The sequence below is a fragment of the Schistosoma haematobium genome, chromosome 3 (genome assembly GCF_000699445.3).
Source record: "Schistosoma haematobium chromosome 3, whole genome shotgun sequence".
NCBI classification, from domain to species: Eukaryota; Metazoa; Platyhelminthes; class Trematoda; order Strigeidida; family Schistosomatidae; genus Schistosoma; species Schistosoma haematobium.
In genome coordinates, this window is record NC_067198.1 from 9,961,292 (window position 1) to 9,981,551 (window position 20,260).

Consider the following 20,260-nt stretch of genomic DNA (forward strand, 5'->3'; position numbering starts at 1 on the left):
ACATCAAAACTGTTTACATCAACCGAGGAAGGAATCTAAAATGAGGTAGACATATCCAAACCTTGAAATAGATTCAGAGATACCGAAAAAGCGTGAAATAAGAAGCTTGTCAGAAATAATCATTTTCAGGTTTGGACAGCTGCCAAATGTTTGTCCTCGTTATTTGGGTTAGAGTGGTTGATACACCGAGGCAAACAGACATAGACAAAATACTAAGTAAGAGATACTGACGAGTCCACTCTATTGATAAATAATTGACTCAATATTCAAAGGAAACAAACCCTACTGGTTAAAAATGAAGCATGATTTTTCTGGAGATATGTAGGTATATTTATGGATAAGTCCTGCATTTATTTCCTATTTGGTCTATCTAGTGAAAACGTTTTCCATCATTCCTAATTTTCTAGCTGACTAGGTTCAAATATAGAGGTTTTTGTACTAGCAACATGCTAAAACGACGACAGAAAATGACAGCATAAATTGTAATTCTCTTTATTTTTCTCACTTCGCTTTAGTCAGTCTTATTCTTTCTGGTCAACTATACTGAGTAGTCAGCCAGCTGAACAAATAAATGTTGATCATTTATTAATTCAAGTTGTCTATGAAATAGAATCTTGGATTATTAATCTTTTAAATGCACCCGTACCTATTCCAGGGAAAACATGCCTACACGTAAGTTTCATTTGTAATTATTATTTAATAATAACCATTGAGTTAGATGCTATGGGCTTTTTAATTTGATATTATGCAGTTGACTATTATTTAACTAAAACCACATATATGTATATATATGTACATGTGTATACACATGTTTTTAAATCTTACACCTACTTTCAGTTTACCTGACTAATATCTCATGAAAAGGTTTTCACAAGTTCCATGAAAGTTGAATTATAAACATTATTAGTCAGTATAGATATACAGTCAACTGTATCAAGTTTTTGAATAATTCTGTTCATCTTCTCGACTTTATTGATAGGTTCGCTAATCCAAAAACTTTTCGCAGTATTTGAGAATAAAAATATTTTATAACAATCAATATAGTTAATGCCAGTATCTTAGTTCTATGTTAGTACTGATATTAAAACAATGTTCTAGTGAAAGACTTAGTTCGTGTTTTTATGTATAATCTAAATCCCGAAACATTGTTGTGGTAGTACCAATTAGAATGTTGTCTTTAGATTGTAACCTACTATTGATATCATTTAATAAATTTATCCACATAGTTGCTATTATTTTTAAGACATTTATTATTTGAAGTTTATTCAAAAAGTTATCATCGATGTCTTTCAAAAGAGCCCTTGTGTGATTAGATTTTTTAAATATAAGTGCAGACCGATATCATTCTGAGCTTTTCACCTCTTATATCTCACTACACGAAATCACGTAACACTAATTTTCACGTAAATTGTCCTACTTCAGAAGTACGACCTTATACTGTCTAAAGGTAAACTATTTGAGTAATCAGACTGAAAAAGAGCTTTTTAACTTTCTGTAAAAAACTGTTAGTTACAGGTAATATTTTGTCGGTTATAACAGCAAATGTATTCCTAAATGTCTAAAAAAAATTAAGTCTTCATAACAAACAATAACTCATCATCTCACGGTTAATTGAAATGAGTGATTAAAAGCAGTATTTTGTTGTCTTAGATTATGAAAAACAATGCTTTATAAATCTCCATATTTTCTGTCAAGATTATCAATCAATCGTTCATTTAATTTCCGTAACGTTCCACTACAAAGATATAGGTGAGTTTACTAGGGGTACGGATCCTAAACATGATATGTTTATCCACTGGGGAATTCATCTCTAATGAACTGAGAATTTACACACTTTATTCTAATGGTAACTAGAAATTACATTTGATTTCTCCAAATGTCCGGCTTACTTTCTATATTTTTGTATTCTTACTTATTAGTGATCATGTTTATTAATGAGTTCATGGATTTTTTCTAGGTTCATATAAGGTAAGATGTTAGCATGTTTTTATCTAAGTGTACATAAGAGATTGATATGTACTTGGATATTATTTTTTAACGTTCTCTCCGTTTTATTTAACACATTTTTTTATTACCTATTCTAAATCATTTCCCGATCTATTATTGTCTTAAAACATTTCTTTCTCATTATTGTTACTTGTTGATTGTACCTTTATAGTAGTTAGTCCCCAGATGTCATCTCTACTGTATAGAGTGATGTAAAATTCCGTATGTTTATGAATTATTCACCGGATATAACGAATAAATCTAAAATTTAGACGCTTTAATGGTTATTATTCAGTGATCGCTTTATGTATAGAATCCACTTTTCGAGCTTTGTGTACACAACAGACGAAGTATGGTTAACTTTTCTGATAATTACGCTACGTGATGGATGTTATAATCTTTAAGAAAATACGAATTTCATTCTAGTTATAGAGAATACTTTCTGATGACTATTTTCAAGTATACAATCAAACTTCAGATGTTAACGCTAATTTCTGGATTATTCAGAAAGGTATCCGTTCAGTCTAATCAAAAACATAATAATACATTATTCACTGAACATTGGTGTACACTGGTACATGTAGAAGCTATTTTCAATGGACTAATTAACATGATTTAAGTAGTACTGAGTATTAAATGTTAATTTTTAAAATCTAATAATAATCACCTTAGATTATAATTAAAAGTTTTGTTTTTAAAGTTTCATGATGTCGGTTAAATTGTCAATCCTGGAAATAAGTTACAAAATAATATTAAGTATTTATCAAATTATACGTTTCGGTAACAGTAATTGTTGGGGTGATCCAGAAAATTGCTTGCAAAAGACAAGCAAGCATCAGGAAACACTAAGAAGCTTTTCATCCAATAAGCGTTCACTTGAAGTCTTAGCCAAAAATATCAAGGAAGCGAGACGTCACATGCAGAGGCTCCGACTGGTTGTCTGCTACACTGCTACTACGTTTAGTAGCATTCCAGAATCTTCTAGCAACCCAAGAACATTTAAAATATTACAAGAACCCTGTATTTTCTGTATTAAAATGAACTTTGGAGTAAACTACTTCTCGCATACTTTGAGTCTTTTATCTCGTGTTCAGGTCGCTGTATAGTTCTAGCTTGGGGGTTACAGAATAGCTTAGGAAACGAATATAGCGTTCAATCCGCAAGACTTATCAGTAATTTAAAGGATAATATACAATTTATAACTCAAAAATTCAAAACAAAATTGAATCCATGAATACATTTGATGATAAAATACTTCTTAATACTTTATAGTACTTACTTACTTACGCCTGTTACTCCCAATGGAGCATAGGCCGCTGACCAGCATTCTCCAACCCGCTCTGTCCTGGGCCTTCTTTTCTAGTTCCATCCAATTCTTGTTCATTTTTCTCATGTCTATCTCCAATTCTCGGCGTAATGTGTTCTTTGGTCTTCCTCTTTTCCTTTGGCCTTGAGGATTCCATGTGAGGGCTTGTCTTGTGACGCAGTTGGGTGCTTTCCTCAATGTGTGTCCTATCCACTTCCAGCGCTTCTTCCTGATTTCTTCCTCCGCTGGGATCTGGTTTGTTCTCTCCCACAGTACGTTGTTGCTAATAGTGTCCGGCCAATGGATCTGAAGTATTTTGCGTAGACAATTGTTAATAAACACCTGTATTTTCTGGATGATGGCTTTTGTAGTTCTCCAGGTTTCTGCCCCATACAGTAGAACTGTCTTGACATTTGTATTGAAAATCCTGACCTTGGTGTTGGTTGACAGTTGCTCTGAGCTCCAGATGTTCTTCAGTTGTAAATATGCTGCTCTTGCTTTGCCGATCCGCGCCTTCACATCTGCATCAGATCCACCCTGTTCATCAATGATGCTGCCCAAATATGTAAAGGTTTTAACATCTTCCAAATCTTCTCCATCAATTGTGATTGGATTGGTGCATGCTGTGTTGTATCGGAGAATCCTGCTTTTCCCTTTGTGTATGTTGAGACCTACTACTGCTGAGGCTGCTGCCACACTGTTTGTCTTCTCCTGCATCTGTTGTTGCGTTTGGGATAGAAGGGCCAGATCGTCTGCGAAGTCTAGATCATTCAACTGCATCTTAGATGTCCATTGTATCCCGCGCTTCCCTTCAGACGTTGACGTCTTCATGATCCAGTCGATCACCAGGAGAAAGAGAAAGGGTGAGAGTAAGCAACCTTGCCTAACACCGGTCTTCACTTCGAACGACTTTGTCAACTGTCCTCCATGCACAATTTTGCAGTGTAATCCATCATATGAGTTCTGTATGATATTGACTATCTTCTGAGGCACGCCGTAGTGTCGAAGAAGTTTCCATAGTGTTGTTCTGTCCACGCTGTCAAATGCCTTTTCGTAGTCAATGAAGTTGATGTAGAGTGATGAATTCCATTCAATTGATTGTTCCACAATGATCCGTAGAGTTGCGATTTGGTCTGTACACGATCTATCCTTACGGAATCCTGCCTGTTGGTCACGAAGTTTGGCGTCTACGCAGTCCTTCATCCTGTTTAACAATACCCTGCTGAAGACTTTTCCCGGTATTGAGAGAAGAGTGATGCCCCTGTAGTTATCACACTTGCTGAGATCGCCTTTCTTCGGTATTTTGATCAGTAGTCCTTCTTTCCAGTCTGTTGGTACTTGTTCCTCATCCCAAATCTTATTGAAGAGAATGTGGAGTATCCTTGCAGTTGCCGCTACGTCTGCTTTTAGTGCCTCTGCTGGGATGTTGTCCGGTCCTGCTGCTTTGCCACTCTTGATTTGTCTGATGGCCATGCTGATTTCTTCAATTGTTGGTGGGCCAACATTGATTGGGAGGTCCGTGGGTGCTGCTTCGATGTTGGGTGGGTTCAGTGGGGTTGGTCGATTCAAGAGTTCTTTGAAGTGTTCTATCCACCTGTTTTGTTGCTCTTCAATGTGGGTGATTACCTTGCCTTCCTTGCTTTTCACTGGTCGTTCTGGTTTGCGGCGCTTTCCAGAGAGTTTCTTTGTCGTGTCATACAATTGTCTCATGTTTCCTTCTCTTGCAGCCTTTTCCGCCGTCGTTGCTAGATCTTCCACATATTTACGTTTGTCGGTTCTGATGCTCCTCTTCACTTGTTTGTTTATTTCCGTGTATTCAGCTTGTGCCTTAGCTTTTTCTGCTCTTGTTCGGCTGGTATTGATCGCTGCCTTCTTGTTTCTTCTTTCTTGAATCTTATCCAGTGTATCAACAGTGATCCATTCCTTGTGGTGGTGCTTCTTGTGACCCAGGACCTCATAACATGTTGAAGCGATTGCCTCTTTGATCCCCTTCCAGTTGCTCTCCACAGTAGTTCCTTCTCCATTGAGTAGATCATGAAAGGCCTGGAACTTGTTGCTGAGGACTATCTTGAATTTGTTGAGTTTGTTAGTATCCTGGAGAAAGGCCGTATTGAACTTTTGTGATACTGTCTGCCCCGTTGTCCAGTGCTTCTTGAGTTTCAATTTCATCTTGGCGACCAGTAAGTGATGATCTGATGCTATATCAGCTCCTCTCTTGGTTCTCACGTTCTCTATAGTCCTCCTGAACGTTTTGTTGATGCAAATATGGTCGATTTGGTTTTGTGTAGAGTGATCCGGTGAAGTCCATGTGGTTTTGTGTATGCGTTTATGTGGGAATACGGTGCCGCCTATGACCAGCTTATTGAAGGCACATAGATTTGCAAATCTCTCACCATTTTCGTTTCTTTCTCCCAGTCCGTGTCGTCCCATGATGTCTTCATATCCAGTGTTGTCCGTTCCAACCTTGGCGTTGAAATCTCCCATCAGAATGGTCAGGTCCTTTGTTGGGCACTTCTCGACGATTGACTGCAGCCTATTGTAGAATTGATCTTTAGCGTCTTCATTGTAGTCGTTGGTAGGCGCATAGCATTCGATGATGTTCATTGAAATGCCCTCTTTCTTTGTTTTGAAGGAGGCTTTGATGATCCTTGGTCCATGAGATTCCCATCCTATAAGTGCATTTTTCGCTTGTTTGGACAGCATCAATGCAACTCCTTGTGTATGTGGTGCATTTTCTTCTTCATGGCCGGAGTATAACAGGAACTCTCCTGTTGTTAGTCGTTGTTGTCCAACTTGTGTCCAATGTGTTTCACTGATCCCAAGTACCTCTAGGTTGTATCTTCTCATTTCTGCAGCAATTTGGAAGGCTCTTCCGGTGTCCCACATTGTACGAACATTCCATGTACCTAAATAAATGGTTGCTCTGGTTGTCAGAAAGGGGCATCGGCCTAGTGGCTTCCGAAGGAATTCGGCTTTCATCATGTGGCGTCATAGTTCTTCTAAATGAAGACCTTCTGACTCCCAGGGCAGAGTTTAAAAGGTTTGAATAATTTTTTCTGGTTAGCGTTTTTTTTAGCGAGTTAGTTTTCTACGGGATGGGGACGCTAACCCCATGCCCAACCCTCCTCCTTTATCCGGGCTTGGGACCGGCAGTAGCCCCCGGAGGGACTCCAGGCGGAATTAATACTTTATAGTAAAGAGTATTTAAATTATTTTAATTTTCCGTATGGTAAAATATATGATTTAAGCTCACAATAGCTAGGCACTTAGAGTACATGTGGAAATCATTGTTTCAATATTTGTATTCAAATTTATTTTCTTGTTTCTAGGTAGGATGTTTTTATCAAAATTTTCTATATTTAAAATACTCACTGACGTATAGTCGTGGTTATACCGAGGAAATCGAATTGTTTACCAGATTCGATAGTTATATATATATATATATATATATATATATATATATGTATATATATATTGATGATAAAAATGTCTAATGAATGAGGAAATTTCAATTTATTTGTGTGAGGCATCCATTAGCTATTTAGATTAAATGAAGCGTAAGGAGAAATAATAATTTTAAATGTAGACGTTACTGAGATAAACATCTAATAAACAACTGTTGCATGTTAAATCTATGCCTAATGAATTGTATGACTACTTTTATTTCTAACATATATATAACCGTATTATGCACTTCAAGTAGATAATTCAACCGAGTTTATCACTCTTTACGTGTAGCTCACATATATACCAAACATAAAATCTACGTTTAGCAATGCATAACTAAGATATTCGGCAGAGATAATTATTAAGTGTTTTTTTTCGGTTTAATTACTTGAAAAAGCCGATTGTGACAAAGTTTTAACATTAAGGTGTATTATTCCTTGTCATTTACTTAATGGATACAAAAGAATTATTACATATTGTGTTTCATTAGGAAGAAGATTATGTTTTTAACCATCCAAGCGTCTGAAGCTGTAAAAACTTCAATGTTTCACTCGGCAGTTTAAACGTTTTCAGAAAAAAAATTTTCAAGCACCAAAATTGTCAGTTCTGATTAGGGCTTCTCTGATGAAGTTCGGATTAGACTGTAGGAAATTATAGCTTTTTCATAAGTCCAGTTGCTGGAAATTTTGCAAATATAGATTTCTTTTTATATGTTTTATAAATCCGGTGACCATAGTTTGGTGAAACTATTCGTTCAAATTTAGACGACGCCTGATAAAATATTATAATTTATATTCAATAAATATGCATGGTTTACAATGTGTGATAAGTTTGATATTTGCATTGGGCATGTATACTAATAAAAAATCACACTTCAATTTATTTTTTATGGTTATCTTTTGTCATATAGTTTGTTTTTTATATGAGAAAAGGTTGATTTCCAGCTTCCAATGACAGATTCAGTTGGGGTGCTTTTCGACAAATTAGTTGAGAACACTACATTTGTATTCATAATAAGAAACTTTTAATTAAAAGTAAAGAAGTGTTTTTAAGAATTATTTGGAGTACTGTTTTGTCCTAATATAGGGCTCCTCTACTGCTAATAAAAATGACTCAGACGAAGATAGAACCCAAGATCAATAGGTTTAGTGGATAGCACACTACATATAGGCCCAATGATTTAGTACCTAATGCTTTACATTTACACCTGTTTAGTTAGAAAAACTGGGTTTATTATTTATGAATAACAAACTTACCATGCTAAATTTGTCGAGTACAGTTTTCATTATCCTAGTTAATGAACGAGACAACATTTTGAATCACTAAATTTCATGCAACAGTTTAGTCATTTAATTGACCAATTGCAGGAATACGTAAAATAGCAGTTTATATGGATACCAAACTGTTTTATTAAGAAAAGTTTTATAATTCAAGGATTTCGCAATAAACTATATTGATAATTCATACCTCCATCGATATTGGGCACAATAATAATTTTCTTATTTAAAATCAACTGCATATATATATATATATATATATATATATATTGGATTAATTGTTTTCCAGCTCACTGTTGGACCAGAATCATTTTATGAAAAGTTGATATTTGCTTTACCAGATAAAACACGTTTAACGTTGATTGATTTCCCGTTGCATTTACCATTGGAGCTGTTAGGTATGGAGACATGTTTGAAAGTGTTAAGTGCTATTATGCTAGAACAAAAGGTAAATTATTATTATATATTTTTTAATACTGAGTAGTTTTTATCGAATTTCGTTTCAGTAAATGTATATGAAATAAGTAGTTCATTCTGTAGTAATATGTAAGATGTGCATAATAAAACATGTGGTATAATGTCACATTATACACATAATCATCGAAACAAAGTGAATAATAAGTGGTAACAATTGTAGGAAGATTGAAAATGTTTAAAATTATGGAGAATATTTACAGTTCAGGTAGATGCATTGTGTGGTGATATACTCTATAATCTAGATGGTTTTGATTGGGTAGCTTTCACTGTCATTCCGTTCAACATCATCAGTGCCTTCTTGGCGAGATATGAATAATTCTTTGTATATTCTTCATTTTCATTACATCTTTTCTACTGCATATTTATTTTCTGTGTATAATCATTATTATTGTTGATTTGATGTAAGATAACATCCATTGTTAACTTTTTAAAACTTTTGATTTCATGGATAAAAAATTTCATGTTTTTCAACTATTCGAACACTGCAATATCCACAAACCCCCCTACATTGATAAAAATCATGTCCTTACTAGTGACTAGCTATACAATTTAGCTCCTGATGTTCTAGTGGGAAGGTGTTATCAGTGGACTTCAATCCCTGATGGGTGTGAGACAAGTTCTCACCACAGGCGATTGATGAGTGTTGAACAATATTGTAGATTGGTTAAATTTAGACATTAACACTCTTGGATACCAACTCAGTGTTATGGTGAATAATAGTCCGCACGCAATACCGAAGGCTTTGGACTCGATTCTCGGATGCGGGTTCGTGGATGGGCAAGATCAATGGGTCTCATGCTAGGATGAAACGTCTTTCCGGTGCTCTCAGGTTTTAAATGGTTGTCTAACTAAGATAAGTTCGTGGCTAAAATTGTGGTCACACTAAAATCCTTACAAACCCCACGCACTAACTTATTGTCAATCTGAAATATATGAATTATGGCAATCTGTGGAATCCAGTAGACTTATTCTGTTGTGTTTGGGACTGACGAGCAAGTCAAGTGCTGATATTCACACAGAGTCGAACCCAGTATCTTTCACTTCATATCCTACTGATAATGATATATATATATATATATAATTATGTGAATAAAATGCATGTATGCAAATACTCGTTTCAGTTTTCAACAATTAAGCAATCAGAATGGGTTTTGTGGAGAGCTTTTTTAGAAATTTCACAGGTTGAAATCATGAGTCGATTGAAGCTAGTGGTTAAGTGCTCGCGCGCGAAGTCAGTAGGTCCTGGGTTCGAGCCCCGCGTGGTGCGGGATCGTGGGTGCGCACTGTTGAGGAGTCCCATACTAGGACGAAACGGCCGTCCAGTGCTTCCAGGTTTTCCATGGTGGTCTAGCTTCAATCGACTCATGATTTCAACCTGTGAAATTAAGCAGTCATCATACAGTTATGTGGCAGAATACTGTTATAAGTATTTAAAACAACTGAAATCGACAGTTTTAAGTTAAAAGCTGAGAAATCTAAACTATTTTAGCTACTTTTGAAATAAGATTTTTTCTTTAAAAATGATGGTATCTAGAGATGATGACGAAGATAGTTCATGTACGACCAATGGAGAGCAAAATTCAAAAACTATGATTTCACTTTTAATATTATCATTGAACAAGTTAGTGGTTATTATCAACCCAGTAGCTCAGTAGATAACGCGATGTTTTGTTCTTAGCGTAAATATTTAAACTCGGTTGCAAAGACATCTAAGTGATAAATTCCAGATAGGACGAAACGCGGGATCTGAATTTCTCTACTAGCCATGTACTAATTATATTAAAAGTTGTCATTTATGTATAAAATATTTAACACTGAACTGTGTAACTATAACTTTCTTGTCATGTAATCAAATTCCTCATTATTTTTAACAGATGATTAGTTTCCCTCACTTAAGTAGAAGGACAAACGCCCGTAATATACTAGTATCTTTAAAATCTGTGTTTCTAAAGTTAGGTGTACTTTTTTAAAACAGTTAAAATTCACTATATTGAACCATAACATTAAAACAACAAGCTGAAAAACTAAAAAACAGCATATATTGCCTTGTTTGCTGTGAATCACTACTGATACTTGCCTATTACACGTGTGTTGGGACCAAATGTGTTAGCGGGCCATAGATTGGAATAAAGTTTATTCCTTGAAAGATTGTGTTGAGACATTCTGATTAGTTATTCACTATCCAATCAGCGCTAGCGGATACTTAGAGAAGGCTCTAGAATCTTATGTCAAAGTTATAAATATACTAACGTTTTTCTTATTGTGAATCCTTCTTCCATTTAACCTTGTTTATTTATATAATCACGTCCCTTTTCAATCGTGTTCTGATTTGGGAGGACTTTTTGAAAGAAGGAGTGTCCTAAAATACTAAGCAATAACAGTAGTTGGGTCGTGATAAGAAACTTCATAACAGTGGTGGCGAGACAAGACACGTTTAGAATAGAATCCGGTAAACACAATGATGCATGGAAGATTCGATTGTTGATGCATGAGTCGGGAAATAATGAACATGTACGTTACGCTGACCACATATTGCCAGGGTTACCTCGAGAGCTCAGTTTCCAGGAGAGGGTAACCCAACTATCAGAGATATTCAGTGAATCACTCTCATTGTTTAGTATTTGATATCAGTGTCTAAATTTGGTGAAAATCGAAGCCGATGATTATGGTGCTCTAGCAAATGTTGTTAGCAGTGTGAGGGGTTCAAATTACACTCATTGACGGTGGACCAATTTAAATGCCTAATATTCACCAAAGGTCTTCAGTTATCACAAGATACTGAGGTAAGGACTAGACTTTTAACTTGATTGGATCACGATCCAAACATCACACTTAAGAGAATGACCGATGAGTGTAGACGGCTACAAAACACCAGGTACAACAAAATATTAATTGAACAGATAAATCTGAATTTGACTTACAGTAGTGTCAATGCTATTACTAGATTAAAAGTTCAGAAGCTGAGAATATTAGAAACAACTCATAACAAACCAACGAATGGCTGTTAGTTATGTGGTGATTGGCATTATGTACGATTAAGCGCATTTAAGGAGCATGAATTTCAGATGTGCAACAAACGTAGACATAAAGAAGGTTATTGTCCAACGAACCATATATCCTAAACCAAGAATAAGCATAACCATCTTTAACATATTATGAAGTCAGTCGAATGTAAATCAAATTCTTGAGTAGCAGCTTTTCAAATAGACTATGGCATTCAGAGGAAGTGTGCTACTATCCTAATTAACGGCGTATCAACGCGTCTTCAAATTGAGATGGCATCCGATATCGTTTTGCTGTCTAGAGGAACTTATAAACTACTTGGGAGACCGCTAATTAAGCCATCTAAGAAGACTTTTAAAAATGCATCAGATGGAATACCAAAACTGGTTGGCGAATTACAGTGTGATTTGTACTTAAATTGAATTAACTGTAAATAAACGTTATCTAACAGAACAACCAGACCTTGATCTATTTGATCTAGATATGTTGAGAAAATTTCGGATAATGGATGTACTCATTAACAATGTCTGCAGCGTTTCGTATTCATCAGTGGACACCCTGATATTTGCTATGAAACAGGTTGTTAGGAAAGCTTAAGAGAAAATTTGCTTCTGTTTTTCATAATGGCCTTTTTCTCTGTATCAAAATGAAAGCATATTTACTAGTGAGACCAGTTTATAAACCTATTTCTCTTCTGAAATTTCCTGTACAGTCCTAGTAATCTTTGAGACAACCTGATCAGCTTAATTTGCTGACGTTTTTAACCTAAATATTTTGTGGAGCTAACTGAATGGATTATTATTATTTTTATTACAACATGAATAATATTAATTGGTTGGCGGTAGTCAGGAAGAATTTCTGGACGTAGATTTCGCACCAGCTTCAGCAGGGATTACCTATAATTCTGAGTGAAATCGTGCTCGCTATGTGATTCATGCTCAAATCACTCAGTTTAGCAGTTCGAGAATTCACCACTCAGCTATATACATAATATTATGGTATTTAGGTCGTTACGTGAAGAATTATAAACAGTCAATAAAAATTAAGTCCATTTATTTACAATTTAATGTCGTGATTTTGGCGCCTAAAGATTTTGTTTTAGACTATCGAAATAGGTTATGAGCATTTAATGTAAATTCACAATGAAGTAAAATGAAACTTTCCAGCTGAATGTTGATTCTCCAAAGTTATCTCAACGATATCAGTTTAGTACTAATACACTTTGAAAATTTATTCCAAGTTAGCACAGAGTAAATACATGTTTGGTACAGAATGATTATTGGGGAGTGGAGGTACAAAAATTGCTTCCCAAATGGAATGATATCTTTATAATTTCACCACAATATATGACATATTCTAAAGCTTTTTAGAAAAGTAATTTAAGATACAAATATCAATATATGGTACGAATAACTTTTCATTATATATATTTAATTATATATTTTAGAATAGCATATATCCCAGTCAACAACCATTCATAAATTTAACTGGTTTGATTTAGTGAATATTGAGTTTAAACCATGATATGAACATTAGTATCAATAGAAAATAACCAACCTCAGTCTACTTGTTCTGATTTATGGTAGATACAAATTCATTTATATTATTTAAATGACTTTATAACAAAATATATCTTTCTTTTTTATTTTCATCACATTTATTTTTTTATTTTAGGTTGTACTACAATCTAGAGATTATAATGCTTTAACAATGTCAGTGATGGCACTAACAGCTATGCTATATCCACTTCAATATATGTTCCCTGCTATACCTTTGTTGCCAAATAGTTTAAAAGGAGGAGAAAATGTAAGTGAAAATGTTTAATCTTAAATCTTTTGGAGAGTTATATAGACATATATTTCAAAATTATCCTTGAATACCATAGTAGAAATGAGAAATGCTTAAAAAAACATCTAGGTACACATTATTGTTTGTTAATTCTAGTAAGTCAATGTATTTATGTTTCTTCGTGGTTTGCCTCGTCAGTTTAATAAATTTCATAATTTTTCCTAGAAGTCTTTAGAACTTCATGATTACTTTGAATCATATGATTGATCCTTCAGTTTGTGTCTCTGCTCCAATACTAATGGAGAGCTTTAATTTTAGGATCGTCTTTTTTTATTTGTTCTATGACCAAGATTCATGTAAAGTATAAATCTAGAATTCGGTTCGGAATTCATCATAATATAAACTCGTTTTTCAAGCCTTATTATTAACAGATATATGTGTAAGCGTTAGTGACGCTGTTTGGCTGACCATATTTAAGTAGGTGGAAAAGTGTTTGAACCTGTAACTTAATACCTGACTATATTGTGACATGGTACCATTGAACCACCACTTCTCAGGCCTAGCTGTATATATATTTAATTGTATCGTGGTCAATTATTTGATGATTGTGGAAAATTACAATAAGTTTAAGTCAAATGTCTCATCGTTTCGGTAATTTAATAAGAAAACGAAGATTATCAGAACTATGTGATATATTAGCGCAATACATTTCGAACAATCTGATCACACATATACTTATTAAGAACATTTATATATAAAAAATAAAAGGTCAAATAGACTGGAAATGCGGTAAGATGAGATGAGGATAATAATAAGAGTAATAATAATAATGTTAACACAATATGTTACATAGTTCTGATAATCTGATTATTATTATTATTACATTATCGGAATTTATCAAAGGGACTAATTGCTTTAAATTTCTTTAAAGAAGACTCCCTGCACATACTATTAAAAGGCTAAATGAACTTGTCTTGCAGTTGGGTGTTCTTTTTAATTTGAATGTCCGTTATATCTATGATCTTGATATGACAAAAAGAAGAGTCAAAATTTGATTGAGTTATTCATTATAATTTTTATTCAACATGACTTACGTTTTGTGATGATTGCACAATGTAGTATTTCTTTACTTTCTCGGATGATATTTTCTTCTGTATATTCTTGTATTGAGTTAACATGGACTATATTCAGCATATGATTTGTTATAACTCTAAGTATTTTCCATATATGTGATTTCATCCTAATTATTAATCAAAATGGGTGTAAGAATCAATATATAAATGAGTGTATTTCCAACTAGACTTGTCGTTGTTGTTCGTGCTTCTGACTGCTTGTGTAAATATATATATATATATATATATCTTCGAACTTGAACTTCTCTCTCTAGTTAGCTGGGCTGAGACACACTTATAGGTCAGTGTCACAGAGTTTTCGTTTTGTTCACAGATTAGGTGAACCTGTAATCTCTTCAAACGTTGCAGATCTCAGTCGCGGGATCGTATATGTGCACTGTTGGGGAGTCCTGTACAAGGACGAAACGGCCGTCCAGTGCTTTCAGTTTTCCAATGTTTGCTCCCTCAATATGTCTTTACTCTTTATATAAAAACGGGCTATACCTTTTAGAAATTACTAGTATGTTCTGCAAGATTTGATAATATTCTGCTGTATCTTTTTTTATCTCTCTCTTTTTTTCATAATTTAGTTATTACTTTCTCCAACACCATTTTTAATTGGTATCCCAGCTACATTTTTAAGTCAAAAGACAGATTTTCGTTTCCCCGCCGATGTGTGGTTAGTTGATTTGGACGCGAATAAAGTAAGTTAACGGACATAAATTATTACTTGGATATATGTGACTTTGATTTGTGTCAAAGTAATTATTTGTATGACACCGTACCCAGCGTCGATAATTTATAGTAAAGCAGTAGCATGCTAGTTATAATCAACCGGTCTTCATCGAACAGATCACAAATGTGAGCCTCATTTCATCTATTTCGTTTCAGTCAATTGAGTAGTGTGATTAGCTTCTATTACGAACAATATAACTCAAAGCCAAATCCATGAGCTTTGACATGGTAATTGAGTTTAATCATTGCTATGTTCTATATTGATATCTGTCTTAAATTGCTTTTAGTTAAAAAGCAGTAAGTTTCGACTATTTTTTTATTATGAATTGAAATAACTTCACAGTTTACTTAGAAATATTATTCAGAATTTTCAGTAGCTGGAATGCTATAATTATGGTAATTAACTTAAGCTAAAATGATTACATAATGGAATTGTGTTTAAGTGAAAACTGTCATCAGTAAATTTGGTAAGCTGATAAATAGTATAAAATAAAATTTCATTACAATCAAAATGCTAAGAACTTTCCATATTGTATAATTGACAGAACATAAGTAAACGGATAATATTCTTTTCCATTAAATCTTCACTAGGCTTTATTCTAATGTACAATAATATTTATACTCACCTATGAACATATTAGACTAATCAAGGTTGGAAGAAAGTTTGGGTCGGCCAAACCAAAATGTGGCATCAATGCTTGAAGTCATTAACTTCTAGTCTGAGCCATGTTGGGAGATGCGCACTACTTGGTTGGGGTCCGCGTGACTATCATAACCAATGGTTGGAGACTCTTGATGACATGGCTCAGAATCGATCACAATGGTGTAGGTGTATACACTCTATCTTCCCTTAAACTAGGAGATTAAAATCACTTCATATCTTTCTTTATACGAACTAATTCTTTCTTTCTGTACTATCTTTATACGCAATCTTTCTTTTATATATTACCACCTCTGAATTAACTACTTTTATGAATCCGGTGTTCATCTTGTTGTGTTAATGAGTTATGGCATTTTGAACCGATGCATATATGTGCCTGACCCTACGTTGTAGCTGACTGACTGACTGAATCAAAGTTGTTCATGAGTCAATGATTACAGTAAAATGGATCGCATCACTAAACATAATAAACAAAAGGTACAACTTAACAGTGTGATGATAAGTGTACTAGTTACAATAAGAAGAATAAAGACTTAAATCAATATTTTTTGTAATAAAAAGTAGATAAAAAATCAACACTGAGATAAAATTTAGTAATAAGATAGCTTACTAAAACATGAAAGTGAAGTAAATATTTTAAAAAGAGAGGTGGAGAGAAATAAACTAACAAAGAGTATGGAAAAGAACAATAAGTAAAATGACTTATTGAGAATAATTCAGCCAAGAAAGAAACAAGTGTGTTAAAACTTTCTTATGAATACAAAGACATGGATTGTTAGCTTGAATCCGTCTAGCTTCTGTCATGCGTAAGAGGTGTGATTACACCTCATGGTAAAAACAAGTAATTATACATAACTTACTTCCTATGATGAAGGATTGATTCAAGTATTTATTGTTCTCAGCATAACTATTAAACTTATCATCACAATTCTTACTTTCTACTGATTATGTTTAGTATTGTAATCCTTTTAGTTGGTTATTCAATGAGTCTCCACATTTTTAATTACAAACTGATCTCAGCCAGACCACTATTGAAAACGTGGAAGCACTGGACAGGCGTTTCGTCTTAGTATGAGACCCTTAGGTCGTGCACATCTACGAACCTGCATCGGGGAATTGAACCCAAAACCGGTGTCGCGTGAGAACTAATCATTGCTGGACCACCGAGTTGGTATCCAACAGTGTTGATGTCTAAATTCAATCGATCCACGATCTTGCGCAACTCTCATCCATTGCCTGTAGTGGGCAACTATCTCACACTCGAGAGGTTGTGGTTTTGCAACGGAACTCCGGGAGTTACATCATGCAACTAGTCACTGGTGATTCCAGAATTATCATTAATGTAGGGAGGTTTTTGGATATTGTAGTGCTTTCACAGTTTAAACCAAGAACTGGTCTTAGCTAGACCACTATTGAAAACTTGAAAGTGTAAGACACGTTTCATCCTAGTATTGTTTTGTTCAAAACTTTATATATTATATTAAGTATATCTATTTATATGGTTTCGAATCTGATGAGAATAATGATGCTTAATGATAACAATCGTTGTGAGGATATGTAGGTAGATCTATTTTCAATTTTGACCACAATTTACTGGTTATAATTACTTTTATTAAAATAACTATAAACAATTACCATTATTGTCATTATCATTATCACTATTGGTATGGTTAATGTTTTTAATTGTTTCTCATGTAGATGATGGGTAGTTCACTTCTAGAACCAATTCCATTACTTCCGGAAAAAGAAGGCAAAATATTATGTGAAAATTTGGATCAAGTAATCACTTATTATGTTTTTTATCATTAGTATAATTATCCTTATAGTTCATTAATGTTTCACAAACTAATATCAATTTAGATTACTGTCTGTTATGTATTTATAAACTGTATAGGTTGTTTAGTTTACAGGAAGTGCTCTAATAATCAACTTATAAGTATGTTCAATCGTGTGCTTTTCAAAAATTATAAATTTATAGGCAGATTTATTAAAACAATTCTTATGCTACACAGATTGAATTATGTGTACTATGAGACATATAAATAGATCTTCGAATTAACCAATTATTGGGTAATTATAAGTATGATTTCATTCACCGTCTTTTATATTTATAGAATGCTGTCTATCAAGTTACAGCATAACTTTTAGGCTGATAGACTAGACACTATGTTGCACTTTGTGATCGGCATGGAGTCAGTTAGTTATAGGCAACGTAGAACCTGGCACATTTGTATATCGGTTGAAGTTGTCACACCCCATTAGCATAGTGAGATGAGATTGTCAGGGTAAAGACAATAATAGTTCTAAGGCATCTATGGTCAAATACTAGTAATCTAAGAATATTCTCTATTTTTAAAAGCCATAATTCACCTCCGTAAAGAAGAACAAAGAGTATCTGTGCACAGTAAACTTGTCCTTTAGTTGGAAAACAGACATCTGGTCAACGTCACAGGTGATGCTAGTGGCTTATTAAAAAGTGGTTAAATGGTTAACGTTGATTAGTTTGACAGAAGTATAAGATTGTTTTGATTGTATAGCACCATAATTCAAAATCTGACACAAAAACATCTCTACTTCGTTTACCGATGACCTATTTCAGTAGCTTCCTAGCAGTACCCTTTTAGACTAGTGTCTAAATTAAAAAAAACCATATCTGTCACTTTCAAATGATTGCAGATAGCCATTGAGTTTTATTTACTTATTTATTCACATAAATATAATCGTTTGTAGGAATAGGTACAAACATCTCTTGATAAATGAAGTATGAAAACTATTTCTTCCATTACTAGGCTTTATCAAGTATGACTGCAAATTTAACATCTAGTGAACCTACGGAAATCAATCTAAAAAATTCTGCCAATCAATTAAGGAATGCAGATTCAGCTGATGTTGCCACTCGAGTTGCAATGGTTAGTTGACAAGTTATTTTTGACTTTTTTTATATAAATAACGTTTGTTTCATATTGACAGTCTATTGAAAAGTGGATTACTTCCGAAAAAACTCAACTGGAGTCAGTCAAAAAACTTTTATAATGGTTGCTCCCCTAAAATTTTCGTACACTGATCTTCCCGTTAAGTCAAGAGCTATAGAACTCATATCCTGAATGTTTAGTTCTCAATAATATACTTGAAAACGTATGAATGCCCATTCTTTACTCACCGGACCATCATCGTTGAGTCTGGAATCTCTGGGAGGATAGTATAAGCTCGATTGAAGAGTATTTTATATTAAATTTATTGTATTCAGGATTCCGTTATCTATTCCACTGAAATTTCGATTTGCACGACTACATATTGGCCATATTATTATTAAAAAATATATTTATGTCAATTTTCATTTCAAGTCATATGGTTTGTATAATGAAATATTGTCGGTGTATAATTTACGACTAATAACATTCATCCCACCTATTACATTCCGACTATGGTCAAAGATTGATTGTAAGATTAATCTACTGAAACGGGAGTTACCATAATTTAATTAAATTCCGTTATTATTTTTGCTAACACGCCAAAAGGAACTAAATAATCTCATTAGTTTAAATGAGTTTTATTTTGAAACGTTTTAACTGTATTTTGCAATGTTAAGCAATATTATTGATACAGAGTGTCAATCAGATATCGACCAAATGATAAGCGCACTTTATTAGCCAATATCTGCCTTCCTTTTCTAAGGAACGAAACACAGGTAGTTGGCTGAACATATGGCTTTAATTTCTAAGGACTGATTACATATATACGTATATATGAACTAGCATACAGATATCCCTTAATTCGATTTAGCCAGTAAAACTTCTTTCTCGCTTCCAGTCTGTTGAGTTGGGTCATAGGAAGCTTGTGTATCAGTATAGAAGTTGGACACCACAAAACACAGCAATTAGTTTACCATACTTAAGGAATTTCTACTAAAAAAAACAAACGAACGGTAAGTAGTTTTGTTACTGCTAGTATGGCAAATTATCGTTTATTTCGGTTTATCCCTCTATCAGTCAGTTTTCAACCACCATAACTTAAGTTTATAGATTCACTTCACGATAGTCACTGCATAAATATCACTTTCCTACTAACACATCGGTCAGTTGAATTTCTAATATCCTTATGTTTTTAATCATCTTACCAAAATCCTAACTAATCTATCTAAGTAACCTTGTTCGATTTGTCGGTTCATTAGAATCTCATCACATAGTTATGCTTTGGAAGTCATCATTTCTTCAGAACCAATTACAACACAAATCAAACATCATTACTTACCATGTAAATACTTTATCGAACTCTGAAAGTTTTCAAAATTCAGCTAGGTGATTTACTTTTAATTCATTCAAGAATATTAAAACACTTTCGGTATCTAGAAAGTGTGAATATTGGTATTCTGTAGCCACATTTATAAAAATTTAATCACTGTAGAATATTAATCACAAATACCTGGATTTATTCTGGATTAGTTTTGTTCCATGGAACACAGTTGTTA

At 33.9% G+C, this 20,260-nt stretch overlaps 1 protein-coding gene across 1 annotated transcript in view; it reads left to right on the forward strand.

The window, feature by feature from the left end:
* The window catches only part of MS3_00004974 (uncharacterized protein), a 68,097-nt gene that overhangs the window by 3,034 nt on the left and 44,803 nt on the right, over nucleotides 1–20,260 (forward strand). The window contains exons 4-9 of the mRNA XM_051212974.1: nucleotides 516–672; nucleotides 8,306–8,464; nucleotides 13,171–13,302; nucleotides 14,987–15,100; nucleotides 17,491–17,571; nucleotides 18,582–18,701. Of these exons, the coding sequence (XP_051068904.1) occupies nucleotides 516–672; nucleotides 8,306–8,464; nucleotides 13,171–13,302; nucleotides 14,987–15,100; nucleotides 17,491–17,571; nucleotides 18,582–18,701 (763 nt within the window). The remainder of the gene's footprint in view (nucleotides 1–515; nucleotides 673–8,305; nucleotides 8,465–13,170; nucleotides 13,303–14,986; nucleotides 15,101–17,490; nucleotides 17,572–18,581; nucleotides 18,702–20,260) is intronic.